Below are 16,264 nucleotides of genomic sequence, written 5' to 3'. Positions count from 1 at the left end.
CCCATGAGGTCCCTGCCCAGCCCGTCCCTGCCCAGCCCCGGGGCAGAGTCCACTATGAAGTGGAGTCTAACCCTTGTTCCCTCCCTCAGGAGCAGCGGGTGGCGTCGGGGGCGTTGGAGTTGGAGGTGTGGGTGTGCCTGGGGTCGGTGGTGTTCCAGGTGAGCTGCACATCCCCTCCTGGGTTTATGCAAGGAGGAAGGGTGGGCATCTCTTGCAGCAAGAGAGCACTGGGCTAGACCACAGAAGGGACAGGACTCTCGAACCCTGGCTCTGGAGGCTGGAGGGGGCCGGGCAGCCGCCATCAAAGCCATTTTGCAATCTTAAAAGTAAACCCCCAGCCCTGAACTGGAGAGAAGTTCACCTGCCTGCGAGCAGGGTCTTGGTCCCAGATGACCCCTGAGACCCCTGGGTGCCCGGAAGGGCTGTGTCCGGAGCAGAATGTGGTGTGGGGAGGTGGGATTCCCGGCCCTGGGGGAAAAGTGGGGGAGAGGGACGGTCCTGATCTCGGTCCTCCTCCCTCCCCGCGCTACTTCTTCCTCCAGGACAAGTGGCTCTGGCCCAGGCCCAGGCCCAAGCCCAGGCCCAGGCGGCGGCTAAAGCGGCCAAGTACGGTGAGTGGCCGGGCTGACCGGGGCGTCTCGGAACTCAGGCTGACAGGGTCCCTCCCCCCAGCCCAGTGGGGGCCACGGAGACGAGATCCGACACCCCTACCCTGCCCAAAATGCTACCTCCGCTTTGTCAGGGGCTGGGTTGCTGCTTTTCATGATTCATCCCAAGGCCTCTCAATCAATCAATGGTATTTATTGTGCACTTACTATGTGTAGAGCACTGTCCTAAGCACTGGGAGAGTACCCTCTCTAGCCTGTAAACTCGTACCGGGCAGGGAATGTTTCTGCTAATCCTGCTGGATGGTATTTATTCATTCAGTCATATTTACTGAGTGCTTACTGTGTGCAGAACATTGTACTAAGCACTTGGGAGACTACAGTACAACAATAAACAGACACACCCTCACCGCTCCCTCTGTTCCTCCTCAACCCTGCCCCTGTTCCCCAACCCCCAAAGCCCCTGTCCCTCTCCCCCACCCCCCATCCCCGCCCCTGTTCCTCTTGCTGCCCCCCGCCCCTGGCAAGCTCCTGTTTGGGCATTGCCTGTGGCCGTGCCCGAGATCTGTCCCCCGGGGGTTGGGTGGGTCCACCGGTCCCAGGCAGGCCTTGCTAGCAGCAGGTTTTGTGTGGCAGGAGCGGGAGCCCTCGGAGTCCCAGGAGCCGGAGCCCCGGCTGGTTTCGTCCCCTTCCTCGGGGCCGCAGGGGTCCCCGGTTACGGCAGCCTTGTAGGTGAGTGGAGCGGGGCGGGGATGGGGGGCCCCGTTCAGGGTCAGGGGTGGGGCTACTGGGTTCCCCGGCCTCTCCCCGGCTGAGGGGCATCCGGCCCTGACCCCTCCCGTGTCTCTCCAGGACCGGCAGGTCAGATTCCAGGCGCGGCTGCAGCCAAAGCAGCCAAGTATGGTGAGTGGCCCTTTCCCAAGGCCCCAACCCCTTCCTGGCGTCCCCCCGGCTCCCCACACCCTGACCTGGAAAAGTCTCGTTCTCAGACAGCAGCCGGGCGAGGCGTCTGGACTTTTCCCAAGTCCCATGGGAAAGCACACACCCCACTCGCTGCCCTCAAGGAGCTCATCTTCTCCGAGGAGAGTCAAGGCAGTCCAGTCCCCAGCTGAGCTAGAATCACAGACCTGGAACGACCCTCAGTGTAACACGAAGGAGCTGGGCTAGGGCATGGGGAACCCATTGAGGCCGGGGTCTTGGAGAGGGTGTGGGTGAGGGGATTCAGAGAAGACCTCCTGAAGAAGATGATACAGAGCTGGGACTTGCCTCGTTGTGTTGTATTGTACTCTCCCAAGTGCCTAATACAGTGCTCTGCACACGGTAAACGCTCAATAAATACAATTGACTGACTTGGCCACGATAATAATAACAATTGTGGTATTTGTTAGGGGCTTACTTTGTGCCGGGCGCTGCACTAAGCACTGAGGTGGATGCGAGCAAATCGGGTTGGTTAGAGTCCCTGTCCCACATGGGGCTCACGGTCTGAACCCCCGTTTTATAGATGAGGTAACTGAGGCACAGAGGAGTGAAGTGACTTAGCCAGGGTCACGTGGGGGAGCTGGGATTAGAACATTTGACCTTCTGTCTCCCAGGCCTGTGGTCTACCCATTACGCCTTGGGGTCACAAGTAGGCTGGCTCTACTCAGGGCATGTGGCCAGGCCCAGGGAATTGAGGGAGAACAGTGAGGTGAGAGAGGCTTGGGAGAAAATACTGGGGTTGGAGGGGAGCAATCCGAAAGAGGGACCCTGCCAGTGACCTGTCAGTCAATCAGTGGTATTTATTGAGTGCTTACTGTATGCAGAGCACTGTACTAGACGCTTGGGAGAGTGCCCCATGACAGAGCTGGTAGACACGGTCTGGGCTCACGACCTTACAGTCTAGAGGGGGAGACGGACATCGATGTAAATAAATTATGGATCTGTACATAAGGGGCCTAGGGTGGGGTGAATATCGAGTGCCCAAAGGGTACGGATTCAAGTCCTGAAGGCTGAGGTCAGATGGGGTCAGAGTTTGATCGGGGCTTGGAGGTGTCATGAGGAAGAGGAGGAGAAAGAAGGTGAAGAGAAGGAAAAGGGGAGGAGGATGAGGAAGGTGAGGAGAAGAAGGAGGGGAATGAAGAGGAGGAAGCTGAGGAGGAGAAGACCCAGCTTGCTCATTTGAGAAGCAGCATGGCCTAGTGGGCTGAGCCAGGCCTGGGAGTCAGAAGGACCTGGGTTCTAACCCTGGCTCCGCTTCTTGTCTGCTGTGTGATCTCAGGCAAGTCACTTAACTTCTCTTTGCCTCAGTTCTCACGTCTATAAAATGGGGATTAAGTCTGCAAAACTCATCTAGGACAGGGATTGTGTCCAACCTGATTAACTTGTTTCTACCTCAATGTTTAATACAGTGCCAGGCACCTCCTAAGTGCTTAACAAATACCATGGGGTGGGGGAAGTGAGGGCCCAGAGCTGGGCCAGTGGATTTCAGAGAGAGGAGCAGGCGGTCAGACTTCACCCTGAGGATTTGGGCTCAGGACGTCTGGGTTGGAGAAGGCGAATTTTGTTGTTGCTGGGTTGCATTGGGAAGGGGAGACGGGACATGCCATCCCAAGTTTCCAGAGGAGAGGGCAGAGCCGGACCTCCAGGAATTTCCTTCCTGCCGATTTGGTCCCCCTGAGCGCCTGTGGGATTTTGGGGCCCTGTTTGATGTCATCCCACAGCCCCGGGCCATGCCGGCCCTGGACAGTTAGCCCCCAGACTCTCTCTTAATTCTCCCATTCCCCCTCTGAGTCCCTGCCTGGTTCTGGATGGGAATGGGCAGAGTCTAACCCTCTTTCCCTCCCTCAGGAGCAGCGGGCGGCGTCGGAGGCCTGGGCGTTGGAGGCCTCGGAGGTCTCGGAGGGGTCCCCGGAGGCCTGGTGCCCGGCGTGGGCGGGGTCCCCGGAGGCCTGGTGCCCGGCGTGGGCGGGGTCCCTGGCGGTGAGTGGAAGATCCCGGGACAAGGGGTCCAGTAACCTCCCCACAGGACGGTGCGGCCGGTCTCTGACTCCATCCCTCCCTCCGTGTTCCCGCAGGCGTAGGAGCCCCGGCGGGGGCAGCAGCAGCCAAAGCGGCGGCCAAGGCGGCTAAGTACGGTGAGTGACCCCTCACCCCCTCTGGCCAGCGCTCTCCAGCCCCCGGGCCAGCTGTGGCCTCTCCCTCCCTGGTCCAATCCCAGTGGTCAACGTCCCAGGCTGAGATCCCGGCCTTCCACCCTCACCCCCGTTCCATTTTATTTACGTTATTTTGATTCTCCTGCCTATGACTGCTTCCATCAGTGGTATTCCCGAGAGTTTACCGTGTGCAGAACTGTCAGTCAGTCCATCGTATTTAATTAAATCTTACTGTGTGCAGAGCACTGTACTAAGTCCTTGGGGGAGTACAGCATAACAATAAACAGGTATATTCCCCACCCACAAGAAGTTTACAGTCTAGAGGGGGAGACAGACATTAATAGAAATAAATTACAGATATGTGCTTAAGTGCTGTGGGGCTGGGAAGGGGGAGCAAGTCAGGGCGACGCAGGAGGGAGTGGGAGAAGAGGAAAGGAGTGTGTAGGGAAGGCCTCTTGGAGGAGATGGGCCTTCAATAAGGCTTTGAAGGCAGCGAGAGTCACTGGGTGTTGGATATGAAGAGGGAGGGCGTTTCAGGCCAGAGGCGGGACGTGGGCGAGAGGTCGGCGGCGAGATAGACGAGATCGAGGTCCCGAGTGAAGGTTGGCATTAGAGGAGTGAAGTGTGAAGGCTGGGTTGGAGTAGGAGAGTAGTGAGGTGAGGTAGGAAGGGGCGAGGGGATTGAGGCCTAAATGTTTGGGAGAGCATAATCCAGTGGGTAGACCCCGATCCCGCTCCCTTTCCGCTTCCCCTTGCCGAGTGGAAGCTCCTTGTGTTCAGGACACATATCTTGGGCTTCTGTTGCACTTTCCCAAGTGCTTAGTGCAGGACATTGCACCCAGTGGGTGTTCTGTAAACACCGTTACCACTATTACTAGCTTGTTGTAGGCAGGGAACTGGTCTCCCAGTTCTCTTGTACTGCGCTCTCTCAAGTGCTTAGTACAGTGGTATTGCACATAGTAAGCGCTCGGTAGATACCACCGATGGATTGATTACTCCACCAAGCACTGAGCTAGGAGCTTGGAGGCTGCCCAGGAGAGGTGTAAAGTGCGCTTCCTGCCCTGAGGAGTTTAAAGTCAGCGGGGGCAATGTGTAGATGCGTGGCTTAGCGGAAGGAGCCCGGGCTTGGGAGTCAGAGGTTGTGGGTTCTAATCCCGGCTCTGCCACTTATCAGCTGTGTGACTCTGGGCTACTCACTTAACTTCTCTGTGCCTCAGCTACCTCATCTGTAAAATGGGGATGAAGACTGTGAGCCCCACGTGGGACAACCTGATGACCTTGCATCTACCCCAGCGCTTAGAACAGTGCTGGGCACATAGTATGCGCTTAACCAATGACATTATTATTAGTAGTAGTAATAGTAGTATTATCCATGACTGACTCTACACTAGTTCAAAGCACAGGAGGACCAAAATCCATTTATTCCTGGGACTTGTAATCACAGTGCTAGAACATTTACATATAATAATAAGAATGATGATGGCATTTGTTAAGCGCTTACTATGTGCCAAGCACTGTTCTAAGCGCTAAGGGGGACCCAAGGTAATCAGGTTGTCCCACATGACTCCCAGGCCCGTGCTCTATCACTATGCTATAATATATCTGTAATTTATCTATTTCTATTATCGTCTGTATCCCCCTCTAGGCTGTAAGCTCGTTATGATCAGAGAATGTGTCTGTTTACTGTAGTACTCTCCTTAGCGCTTAGTACAGCGCTCTGCACACAGTAAGCGCTCAATCATTACGATCGAATGAATGAGTCTAACTCGTTCTCTCTCCCAGGAGCAGCGGGCGGCGTCGGAGGCCTCGGTGTTGGAGGTGTAGGAGGGGTCCCAGGAGGCCTGGTGCCTGGCGTAGGAGGGGTCCCTGGCGGTGAGTGGGGGATGCTGGGGGAATGGGTCTGGCTGGGTTTCACCTCCCCCCGACCCATCTCCCCACGGGATGGGGTGTCCGGTCCCTGACCCCAACCCCCCGCACCCATGTCCCCCCAGGCGTAGGCACTCCAGCGGGAGCAGCTGCGGCCAAAGCGGCCAAGTTCGGTGAGTGACCCCTGACCTCTGTTGCCCCCGGCCTCCAACCCCCAGCAGTTGGTGGGCAGCTCTGAAACTCCTCGCAGTGAGAGACATCTTCACCGCCTTCTCCGCCAAGCCGAGGCAGGCTGGGGATGGATCCCTGCCTCGGGGGGCCGGGCTAAGTCCAGTGCCCCATCCGTGCCCGCTGCCCGGCCACCTCTGGGCACCCCGGGGCCGCCTGGATGGCTAACCTCCCCTGTCCTCTGCTTGTAGGTGCCGGAGTTGGGCCAGGGGCAGGAGTGATTCCCGGTGCAGGTCTGTGCCCCCTTTCTTCCCTGTTCCTGCACACTCCCAAACCCCCTTCCGCTTCACGTACCGTAGCCAGGGTGCCCGTCGGGGTGATAGCTGTGACGCCCTCCGGGATGCCCCAGCGGAGGGAGGCGGCGGCCTCCTCCCCGAGGCGGACCTACCACACGTACGAGCGCTAGCCGGAGATGCCCATGGGTCCACCTCTGAGGGATCAGCGGGGCCCTGGCCGAGAAGGGCCGCCACTGGGTGACCGTCACGTGACCCTCCAACTCGTCCCCCAGGAAGACTATCTCTGAGCCTTTTCTGGCTGTGATGGTGGGCTGGGGAGAGAATAACAAGGGTCTCCCCCTAAAACCTCCCCATCGGTCGCATGAAGAGCGCTGTACTAAGCCCCTTAGAATCCCATTTTTGGGAGCTTACAGTCTAGCCGGAGAGGCAGACACTAAAATCAGTTACGGCTAGGAGTAACAGCAGAGTAAAGATAAGGTCAGAAGTGTTACGAGGACACCTGCTTAATTAATAACACCAGTCCAAGTGAGTCAGACCCGCTGGGTTTTAACTCACTTTCAAATGTGTTCGGGGGTACTGGCGATCGGGAAGGTTCGGGGGTGAGTCCATGCCGAGCTGGACCGAGTGGATTACTGGGTCCCCCCTGCCTGAAGGCAGTGTAGGGGGGTTCTGAGGCGACAGCCGGTGGGGGGAGGGAGTGCCTGCAGAGGGGAGAGTTGCGGGGAGGTCGCCTAGGATCCGAGCTGGGGGTCCGGCTTGTGGGCCCCTGACAGTCCCGGCGGGGGCAGGAGCACGTCTCGGGGATGAGGCCCCTAGGGTAAGCCCTCTCCTCCCCTCCCCGTCTTCTCTTGGTTGACTGACAGGTCTCCCCATTGCAGGAGTGGGTGGCATCGGAGGCGTTCCAGGTAACGGTCATCCTCGGTCGGTTACCCGTACCTCCCTTCTCCCGCGAGCCCAGAGGCCCTAGCAAGCCTAGCTCTGCTTCCAGAGGGGGTCGGCCCAGGGAAGAGAGATAATGTTCCCCAAGGGCTTTGGCCTTCTAACACCCCCGGTGTACAGATGAGGAACCCGAGGCTCAAAGAGGGTAAATGACTTGCCTGGGGCCACCCAGTGGAACTAGAACCCAGGTCTCTCGGCTCCCAGGCATTCCCCGATTAGACTGTGAGCCCGTCATTGGGCAGGGATTCTCTATCTGTTGCCGAATTGTCCATTCCAAGCGCTCAGTACAGTGCTCTGCACATAGTAAGCGCTCAATAAATACTATTGAATGAATGAATGAATTCCCTGAAAGAAGCTACAGAGACAGAGCTGAGAAAAGAGCTGCAATGGATCCTCAGAGACCTTCTCTCTAATAATAATAATAATTATGGTATTTGTTAAGCACTTACTATGTGCAGAGCACTGTTCTAAGCGCTGGGGTAGATGCAGGGTAATCAGGTCGTCCCTTGTGGGGCTCACATTTTTTAATCCCCATTTTTACAGATGAGATAAATGAGGCACAGAGAAGTTAGGTGACTCGCCCAAGGTCACACAGCAGACAAGTGGCAGAGCCGGGATTAGAACCCACAACCTCTGACTCCCAAGCCCGTGCTCTTTCCACTAAGCCACGCTGCTGGGAGGACCCCCAACTCCCTGAGGGGTGGAGGGTCCCCAGGCTGTACCCCCACCCCCAGGAGAAGGTAGATCCCTAGCTGAGGCTCACCCCAAAGGGCTGGACTCCGAGGGTCCCCCGCTGCAATGTGAGGTGCCCCCCGCCTCCCCTACCCCCAGCGAGGAGCGTTCCTCTCGGTCCCCTCTCTCCCCCGGGCCTGGCACCGTTAACGTGCCCCTTTCCCTTATTCTTTGTGGAACAGGACTGCTGTACCCCGGAGCTGGTGCGAAGCCCCCTAAGCCAGGTGGGCACTGGGCGGAGATGGGGTTGGCAGTGGGGGCGGGGCTGAAACTCTGAGGTGGGCGCTGTCTGAGATGTGGTATTATACTCTCCCAAGCACTTAGTACGGTAGGTGCTCAATAAATACTTTCGATCGATCGATTGATTGATTCTTCCAGGCTTTGGGGTTGGACTCGGTGCTGGAGGCGTGCCCGCAGGTGAGTGGTGCCAGGCTGGATCTCCAACCCCCTAACCCCGTTGCTGGTATCACAGAAAGGCTGGAGAGGCCATTGTGCCGATCAGGACCCCCTTGAAGATTACTGAGATAGGGGCAGGTCTCCCCTCCCCCTTGGGGAGATTCCAGTCGGGAGATGAGGCTGGAGTCTGTTGGAGCCCCTTTGAGAGGCTGGGGGCCCCAGGAGTGCCCAGGTGCTCAATTCTCTGATTGATTCAGTTCCCGAGCCCCGACTGAGGAGTGTCGAAGGCCAAGGTCGGGCCCGGGGCCTTGAGTGGGGATTGTTGGGGGTCTTGCCAAGGGGTGAAGGAGAGGGAAACCGCCCCCAACCTCACTCGGAAGGGAAGGCGCTGAGAGTCCAGCTCAGCCTCTCCCGGTGCCCCGGACCCTCCCTCTCCTGCACCGGCTCACCCCCATCCCTCTCCCTCTTTGTATTGCAGGAGCTGCTGGAGGGCCTGGATTCGGACTGTCTCCCATTTACCCAGGTACGAGACACCCCGGGACCGTGCCAGTCTGCCCTGTCCCCTGCCCAGAGAGCCAAGCAGCCATCAGCTGGGGTCAGCTGGGGACCCCTGGGGCCTCCCGTCCTCCTATGAGGGCGATAGTGGACAGCTGCGCCAGGGCAGGACCTGGGTCGAGTGACCCCCCAAGGAGGAGCTGGGTTGCCCTCAGGCAGGATGAGTGAGCTTCAGGGAGAAGCCTCGAGTGGGGCAAGGCCAGAGTGGATCCCAGGGACCGCGACTGACCCCTTCCCCGGCCACCCCGCCCGGCCCCGGGGTCCTCCGTCCTCCAGAGACGGATGTCAGGCCTGGGGCATGATGAGAAGCCGGGGGCTGGTCCCCACTGCCGTCCCAGATCCAAGCGTGGGATAGGACACGGTCTCTAACCGTGCCCTCTCTCTGTCGTGATGAGTTTCGCTCCTTGTGGGGCTGAAGTAGACGTGGGCCCTGCCAACCTCTGGGTCCATGGGGACGGCCGTGTGGCCCTGGGGGACATCCCGGGGAGCGGTCAGCCCCGAGCAACACCACGGTCTCTTTCCGGGCCTGGCGGGGACCTACTTGGGACTGACCCTCGGCTGCCGCCGCCACCACAAGTGTGTGTCTTCCTTGCTTTCCAGGGGGCGGAGTCGGCGGCCTGGGCTTCGGAGGTAAGCTTCCCTGCCCTGGGCCTGACGGCTAGCTGAGGAGAGAGGGGCCTCAGCCCAGCCCTTCCTTCCTTCCCCCTGGACCCTGACCCCTGGAAGCGAATGAGCCCCCTGTTGCCCACCAGCCTCTGTCTCCCGCATGGGGCAGGAGGGAGAGACGGGGATCCCATAGTCTCTGAGTCACCCCCCTGATCTGGGACCCATGAAAGGCACTCATGCCGATTGCTGGGATGGGGTCTCGCCCCAGGGCCGCGCTGGGCCCAGAGGGAGTCTGCCTGCAGCCCTCTGACCAGTGCTCAGCTTTGCCCCAGATAGTCACTCCCCCCTCTTGGCTGACTGCTGAGGGCCTCTCCTCTCTCCCACAGGGAAGCCCCCCAAGCCATACGCTGGAGGGCTTGGAGCCCTAGGATTCAGAGGTAGGTGGGATCGAGGGTCAGAGCTGGACCCCACCCCAGACCCTTCTCAATTTCAGGCGTCCATTGGGGGCAGGAGGGTGGCACCAACACATTCTGCCCCAAACCCTTCCCATGAGTGGCTCCCCACCCACTATACCTTGCCCTGCTCCACCTCTCTCAGCTCTGTTCTCAATTCGGGCTCCTTTCTCCCAGACCAGAACCCCCCCCGCCCACCTCAAACCCTGTGTTTCACTTCTTTGACCCCCTGGTCCCATCCCCCAACCCAAAATTCCCCAGTCCACCTCGTTCCATCCCCAAGACCTTGCGGTTTCTCCCGTGTCGGTCCGCTCGCTCCGGACCTCCGGGGCTAAAGCCAAGCTCAAGCTCTCCTTCGACAGTCGCTAAGGTTCCCAAAGTGTTTGTCCAGGGAAGGCCCCTACCCACATTCTCCAGGAACCCTCCCGGAGGTCAGAGGCCACAGAGCTGGAAAGAAGGCCCCGGCCTTTTCTCCATCCAGTGGCAAAATCCAGAGCCCGAGGGGCTGTGCAGGCTTTCTAGACCGTGCCCTTGCTTGGCCCCGGGGCTTCTGGCCCAGCCCTCAGGGGTCAGGCAGTAAGTCAATCAGTTGTATTTATTGAGCGCTTATGGTGTGCAGAGCACTATACTAAGCGCTTGAAAAGAACAATTCAGAGAGAGACAATCTCTGCCCACACCAGGCTCACAGTCTAGAATGAGGGAGACAGATATCAAAACAAGTAAACAGGCATCCATAGCATCAATATAAATAAATAGGATTAGCGATATCCCTGCCCACAGTGAGATTACAGTCTAGAGGGGGAGACATTCATTAATATAAATAAATAAAAGGCAGATTCACACATAAGTGCTGTGGGTTTGGGATGGGGATGAATAAAGGGAGCATGTCACGGTGACTCAGGAGGGAGTAGGAGAAGAGAAGAGGAGGGTTTAGTCAGGGAAGGCCTCTTGGAGGAGATGTGCCTTGCTGAGAATTGGTTGGGGCTCCTATTGATGTCCATGCCTCTCTCCCACCCCCACCCCACCCCGGCCCCACCCCCCGGCCCCTCTTGGGTGAAAGGACTGAGTTTGGTCACTGGCCCAAATCCGGTGCCCTTTGGCCTTGACCTTAGCAGCCCTGCCCTGGTGGGAGCTGGGGAGGAAAGTCACCAGGAGGAGGAAAGACGAGGAAGGGAGAGGAGGAAAGAGGAGGAAGGGGGAGGAAGAAGAGGAGATGGGTGGTCATCAGGGCCAAGATGGCCACTCCCTCCTCCGGTCTGGTTGGCACCGTTGGGACACAACGGGATTTGAGCTCCGGACTCGGACCTCACGGCAGCAGAGTCCGTCCCTGTCTGAGTGGGGAAATTCCAAGGAGAGCGCAGGCCCGCAAGCCTTCTCCAGTTAGGAGGATCCCAGACTGGAGGAGTCGGGGGAGCCTGGGAGGGCAGGCCTCCCCTCCCGCCCCCCGTCCCCCGCAATCCCAGGTTGGGGGAGGAAATGTGAGAACGTCAGCTTCATGAGCATCCTCATCTCCATCTCCATTTCTCCCCCAGTGACCCAGCACAGACTTTTATCAATGCTAGACAGTGTTAATATGCCAGGCCGATTAGAACCCTTGCCCTTTTCCCAGCCTTCTTCACTCCCAACGCCTAATTAAGCCAAACTGGAAATTCGCTTGGATGTCGGGGGAAACATCTGCGATCCACTGGGAGGTCCCTCCCAACCCCAAGTCCCTCGGTTTGCATGCCTTGGGTCTCCGGAGCTCTCTGTGATTCGGGGGGGAAGATCTGGAAGGATTGGGGAGGAGAAGAAGCAGGGAGAACGGGAATTCTGGCCCGTGCCTCTGGGAGCCGGCCCCAGTGGCTGTGGGGGGCTCCCCCTCCATGTCCCTCTCCCTCTCAGGTGGCGCTTGTTCAGGGAAGTACTGCGGCCGGAAGAGGAAGTAGCTGCCCGGCACCTGCCAATCAACCTCATGAACTTTGGTGCTACTGCATGGTCCAGAATGTAACCCCTCGAGGCCCCCCTGCCCCTCCGCCCTCCCCCGCCCGCCCTCCCCTCTCCCCTGCCTTCGCACTGGATGGGACCCCCTCCCGTGCCACCCTCCGGGTGGGGGTCCCAGTTGGTGGGCGGGGAGGGAAGGGGCGTAGGAGGCGCAAGCTGAAAAGCAAACAAACAAACCAATCTCCAAAGGGGCTGAGAAACGTTGGCTTAGAACAGTGCCTAGGGGCAGGGGCGGGGTGGGGGGCACTCAGAGGTCCCACTTAGGAGCTCCCCTCTCCGAGCAGGGATCTCAAAGCTTCTCCGAGGGGAAAATGGTGCTACCCATTGGTGCTCTAGACTCTCGCGGTGAGGGCAGGGAGGTGGGACGGGCAGCCTTGGCGGGAACCCTCAGAGCAGCACGCTGGGGCTACGGCTGTGGACTGTACCTCCTTCCCCCCACCCCGCCTGTACCCCGGGCATCTCCCCCCCCACCCCACCCCCTCGTTAGTCCGGCCGAAACCACCCCAGGGGCCGGGGGACCCGGCACGAGGGTCAGGCAGAAATCCGGGTCGGGTTTTCTCTCCAAGCACTTTAAGATCAGCCTCGGGCCTGGATACGGTCCTGTCACGGTCCCCCCTCCTGCCCCTCTCCACCCTCCCCGCTTCTGGCCTCCAGGATCTGAGGGGGGCAGGGGGACGGCGGCAGGACTCGGGCCCCAGGCTCTGGGCGGCTCCCCGGTTCTGAGGAGTAATGGTGACCGGCTGGGCCATCGCCTTTTGGGAGTGGAGTCCCCCCCAGAGCGCGGCGGCCCGGTCCTCCCAGAATCCCCCAGCGTGGTGCTGCCCAGTCGGTGGAAGCCGACTGGGGCTGTGGCCCGTCTTCCTCCTGGCTCTACAGAGCGGGGTTCCCGGCGGACACCCCGAGGGCCCGGGCCGGGACGCGTGGCCGGCAGAACCCAGCCCCGCTCTCCGAGGGGGCCCCACAGACCCCGGGGGGTGGAGATGAGAGGTTCTCCTCTCCCCCGACCCCGGCTCCGTGCCCCCAGCCAGCTCTCAGTACTGTACCACCCGTCTCTCAAGCCACTGTCCATCAGAACAGCCCCACCGCCCTCCCCCGAGGCCCCTCTCCCCATGTCTCTCTGTGATAGATCAATAAATATTTTATTTTTTGTCCTGGATATCTGGGGTTTATTTGGGTTGTGTTTTTGTTTCTTTGGTTTTCTTTTCTTATTGGATCTGGGTTGGGGACACCTCCTGTGTCCCCACAGGGCAGGGAGAGCCGGGATCATTTTACTCACTCTGGTATAACTTGGATGGACACAATTTTTTTTTTTAATAAGAAAAAGAAAAGTAACTGCTTCAGAAAACAGACTAATAAAAGAAAACCTGTTAAAGGAAATGTGGTCCTGGCCCCTCTTTCAACCTACCGGCTCTCCCTCGCTGCTCCCAGCGGCGACAGACTCTGGGAGCGGGTGGTTCCTCGGTCCACTCCGGTCCTCTCGGGTTCATTCCGGTTCTCTCGGGTCCTCTTCAGGTGACACTTTCGTCTCAGTCTCGAGGGAGAGACAGACATCGAAATACATCAAAGAGAGGGGGAGTGGCAGAATATAAGCATATAAATTCAGTGGAGCTGGGGTAGGGTATCAGAGTGTTGAAGGGATACAGATCCGAGCTCGGGCCGAAGCTCGTCCCCTACCACCCCCAGCTTCTCAACTAATCAATCAGTAGTATCTATTGACCACCCACTAATAATAATAGTAGTACTTGTTAAGCGCTTACAATGTGCCAAACACTTCATAAACGCTGGGAGAGACATGAGATAATCAGGTGAGACACAGTCCCTGTCTCGCAAGGGGGTCACTGTCTAAGTAGGAGGGAGAAAAGTAGCGAGGAAGCAGTGTGACCTAGTATGGGCCTGGGAGTCAGAGACTAACCTTGACCCTGACAATTGCCCGTTGCGTGACCTTGGGCAAATCACTTCACTTCTCGGTGCCTCAGTTTCCCTACCTGTAAAATGGAATTCAATACCTGTACTTCCCCCCTGTGGAACAAGGATGGTGTCCTACCCGGTTATTTTGTATCTACCCCCATCGCTTAGTACAGTGCTTGGCACAAAGTAAGTGTTTAACAAATACTACTATTATTAATATACTATTAATATTATTATAATATAACAATAATCGTAGATATTTAACACCCATTTAACAGCTGAGATAATTGAGGCACTCAGATGGGTTCACCCAACTTTTCCTCTCCCTAGAGCCCCCCGACCTTCATCCAGCAGTGCCCTGCCCCCCTCTAGCCTCCCATCACTGTGGACAGTACCACCAACCTTCCCGTCCCATAAGCTTGTAAATTTGGCATTATCCTGGCCTCATCTCTCGCACTCGACCCACGTATTCAATCTGTCACCAAATCCAGTTGGTTCTACCTTCACGACATGGCTAAAATCCACCCTTACCTCTCTGTCCCAACTGCTACTATACCGATCCACGCACTTCTCATATCCCGCCTTGATTACCGCATCGGTCTCCTGGCTGACCTCCCTGCCTTCCGTCTCACCCCACTTCAGCCCACACTTCGCTGTGCCGCTCAGCTCGTTTTTCTACAGTTCCGTTCAGTCCACGTCTCCCCACGTCTCAAGAACCAAAGGCTTACCGAAGACCAAAATTATTCTTTTTTTTACCATTAAAGGAGTTTCTCCTGCTCTGTCTCCCCTAAGCCAAGGTCACTGATGGAAGTGGATGGTGTTCCTGAGACCTGGGCCCGGTGAGCAAAGGTTTAAATACAGGTGTTGGGGAATGTGTGTGTCTTTGTGAGTGCGTGTGAGTGAAAATGAGCGCTTACTATGTTCCAAGCACTGTTCTAAGTGTTGAAGTAGATATAAGGCAATCAGATTTATTTACTTATTTAGATTAATGTCTGTCTCCCTGTCTAGACTGTGAGCTCACTGTGAGCAGGAATGTTTCTGTCTGTTGCTATACCGTATGCTCCCAAGCGCTTAGTACAGTGCTTTGCAAACAGTAAGTGCTCAATAAATACAATTGAATGAATGACTGACAGAGTCCCTGTCCCACATGGGGCTCCCAGCCTGAATCCCCATTTTACACATGAGGTAAGAGAGGCCCAGAGAAGCGGAGCAACTTGACCAAGGTCACTTGGCAGACAAGTGGCGGAGGCAGGACTAGGACCCACGTCGGCTGTGTGACTTTGAGCAAGTCACATAACTACTCTGTGCCTCAGCTCATCTGTAAAATAGGGATGAAGACTGGGAGCCCCACGTGGGACGACTTGATTACCTTGTATCTATCCCAGCGCCTAATACAGTGCTTGGCACAGAGCAAGTGCTTAACAAATACCATCGTTATTATTCTGACTTCCAGGCCCGGGCTCTCACCACTTGACCACACTGCTTGGGTGAGAACGTGTGAGAGGACGTCTGTGAGATGCGCGCGAGTGTGAGAACGCGTACGGATGTGTGTGTGAGAGATTGTGAGTGCGTGTGAGAATGTGGGGGAGGCAGCCTGGGGTAGTGGCTACAGCCCGGCCCTGGGAGTCAGAAGGTCATGGGCTCTAATCCCGCCTCCTCAACCTGTGTGCTGTGTGACCTTGGGAAAGTCACTTCATTTTTCTGTGCCGCATTTCTCTCATCTGAAAAATAGGAATTAATAATAGAGATTACTATTATGGTGGTATATGTTAAGCGCTATGTGCCAAGCACTGTTCTAAGCGCTGGGGTAGATACAAAGTAATCAGGTTGTCCCACGTGGGGCTCACGGTCCACCTTTCAGAACAGCGCTTGGCACATAGTAAGCGCTTAACAAATACCATCATTATGATGATGAGGATGATTAATCCCCATTTTCCAGATGAGGTCACTGAGGCCCAGAGATGTGAAGTGGCTTGCCCAAGGTCATACAGCAGACAAGGGGCAGGGCCCGGCTCCAACCCGATTTGCCCGTATCGACCCCAGCGCTTAGTACAGGGAAGCAGCGTGGCTCAGTGGAAAGAGCCGGGGCTTGGGAGTCAGAGGTCATGGGTTCGAATCCCGGCCCCGCCACCTGTCAGCTGTGTGACTGTGGACGAGTCACTTCACTTCTCCGGGCCTCAGTTCCCTCATCTGGAAAATGGAGATTAACTGTGAGCCTCACGTGGGACAACCTCATTCCCCTGTATCCCCCCCCCAGCGCTTAGAACAGTGCTCTGCACCTAGTAAGCGCTTAACATATACCAACGTAATTCGACTCCCGGCTCTGCCACTTGTCAGCTGCGTGACTGTGGGCAAGTCACTTCACTTCTCCGTGGCTCAGTGGAAAGAGCACGGGCTTTGGAGTCAGAGGTCATGAGTTCGAATCCCAGCTCCGCCACTTGTCAGCTGTGTGACGGTGGGCAAGTCGCTTCACTTCTCGGTGCCTCAGTTACCTCATCTGTCAAATGGGGATGAAGACTGTGAGCCCCACGTGGGACAACCTGATTCCCTTGTCTCTACCCCAGCGCTTAGAACGGTGCTCGGCCCATAGTAAGCGCTTAACAAATACCAACATTCTTCTTCTTCTTCTT

The 16,264-nt window shown here is 57.3% G+C and overlaps 1 protein-coding gene across 4 annotated transcripts in view; it reads left to right on the top strand.

The window, feature by feature from the left end:
* The window catches only part of ELN (elastin), a 48,545-nt gene extending 35,663 nt beyond the window's left edge, over positions 1-12,882 (top strand). For 2 of the 4 annotated variants that reach the window (XM_029082366.2, XM_029082364.2), the window contains 16 exons: positions 90-158; positions 543-611; positions 1,242-1,337; positions 1,458-1,508; positions 3,432-3,563; positions 3,659-3,718; positions 5,519-5,608; positions 5,728-5,775; positions 6,022-6,063; positions 6,930-6,971; positions 7,920-7,961; positions 8,116-8,154; positions 8,612-8,656; positions 9,289-9,318; positions 9,681-9,731; positions 11,628-12,882. In XM_029082366.2, the coding sequence (XP_028938199.1) occupies positions 90-158; positions 543-611; positions 1,242-1,337; positions 1,458-1,508; positions 3,432-3,563; positions 3,659-3,718; positions 5,519-5,608; positions 5,728-5,775; positions 6,022-6,063; positions 6,930-6,971; positions 7,920-7,961; positions 8,116-8,154; positions 8,612-8,656; positions 9,289-9,318; positions 9,681-9,731; positions 11,628-11,671 (950 nt within the window). In that variant the 3' untranslated portion in view covers positions 11,672-12,882. The remainder of the gene's footprint in view (positions 1-89; positions 159-542; positions 612-1,241; positions 1,338-1,457; positions 1,509-3,431; positions 3,564-3,658; positions 3,719-5,518; positions 5,609-5,727; positions 5,776-6,021; positions 6,064-6,929; positions 6,972-7,919; positions 7,962-8,115; positions 8,155-8,611; positions 8,657-9,288; positions 9,319-9,680; positions 9,732-11,627) is intronic. The other 2 variants (XM_029082365.2, XM_029082367.2) reach the window with 2 other exon arrangements.
* Positions 12,883-16,264: the final 3,382 nt, after the last annotated feature.

Source organism: Ornithorhynchus anatinus, chromosome 17 (assembly GCF_004115215.2).
Source record: "Ornithorhynchus anatinus isolate Pmale09 chromosome 17, mOrnAna1.pri.v4, whole genome shotgun sequence".
Taxonomy (NCBI): domain Eukaryota; kingdom Metazoa; phylum Chordata; class Mammalia; order Monotremata; family Ornithorhynchidae; genus Ornithorhynchus; species Ornithorhynchus anatinus.
The sequence above is the reverse complement of the archived record's forward strand: the minus strand, read 5'-3'. Positions and strand labels throughout refer to the sequence as shown.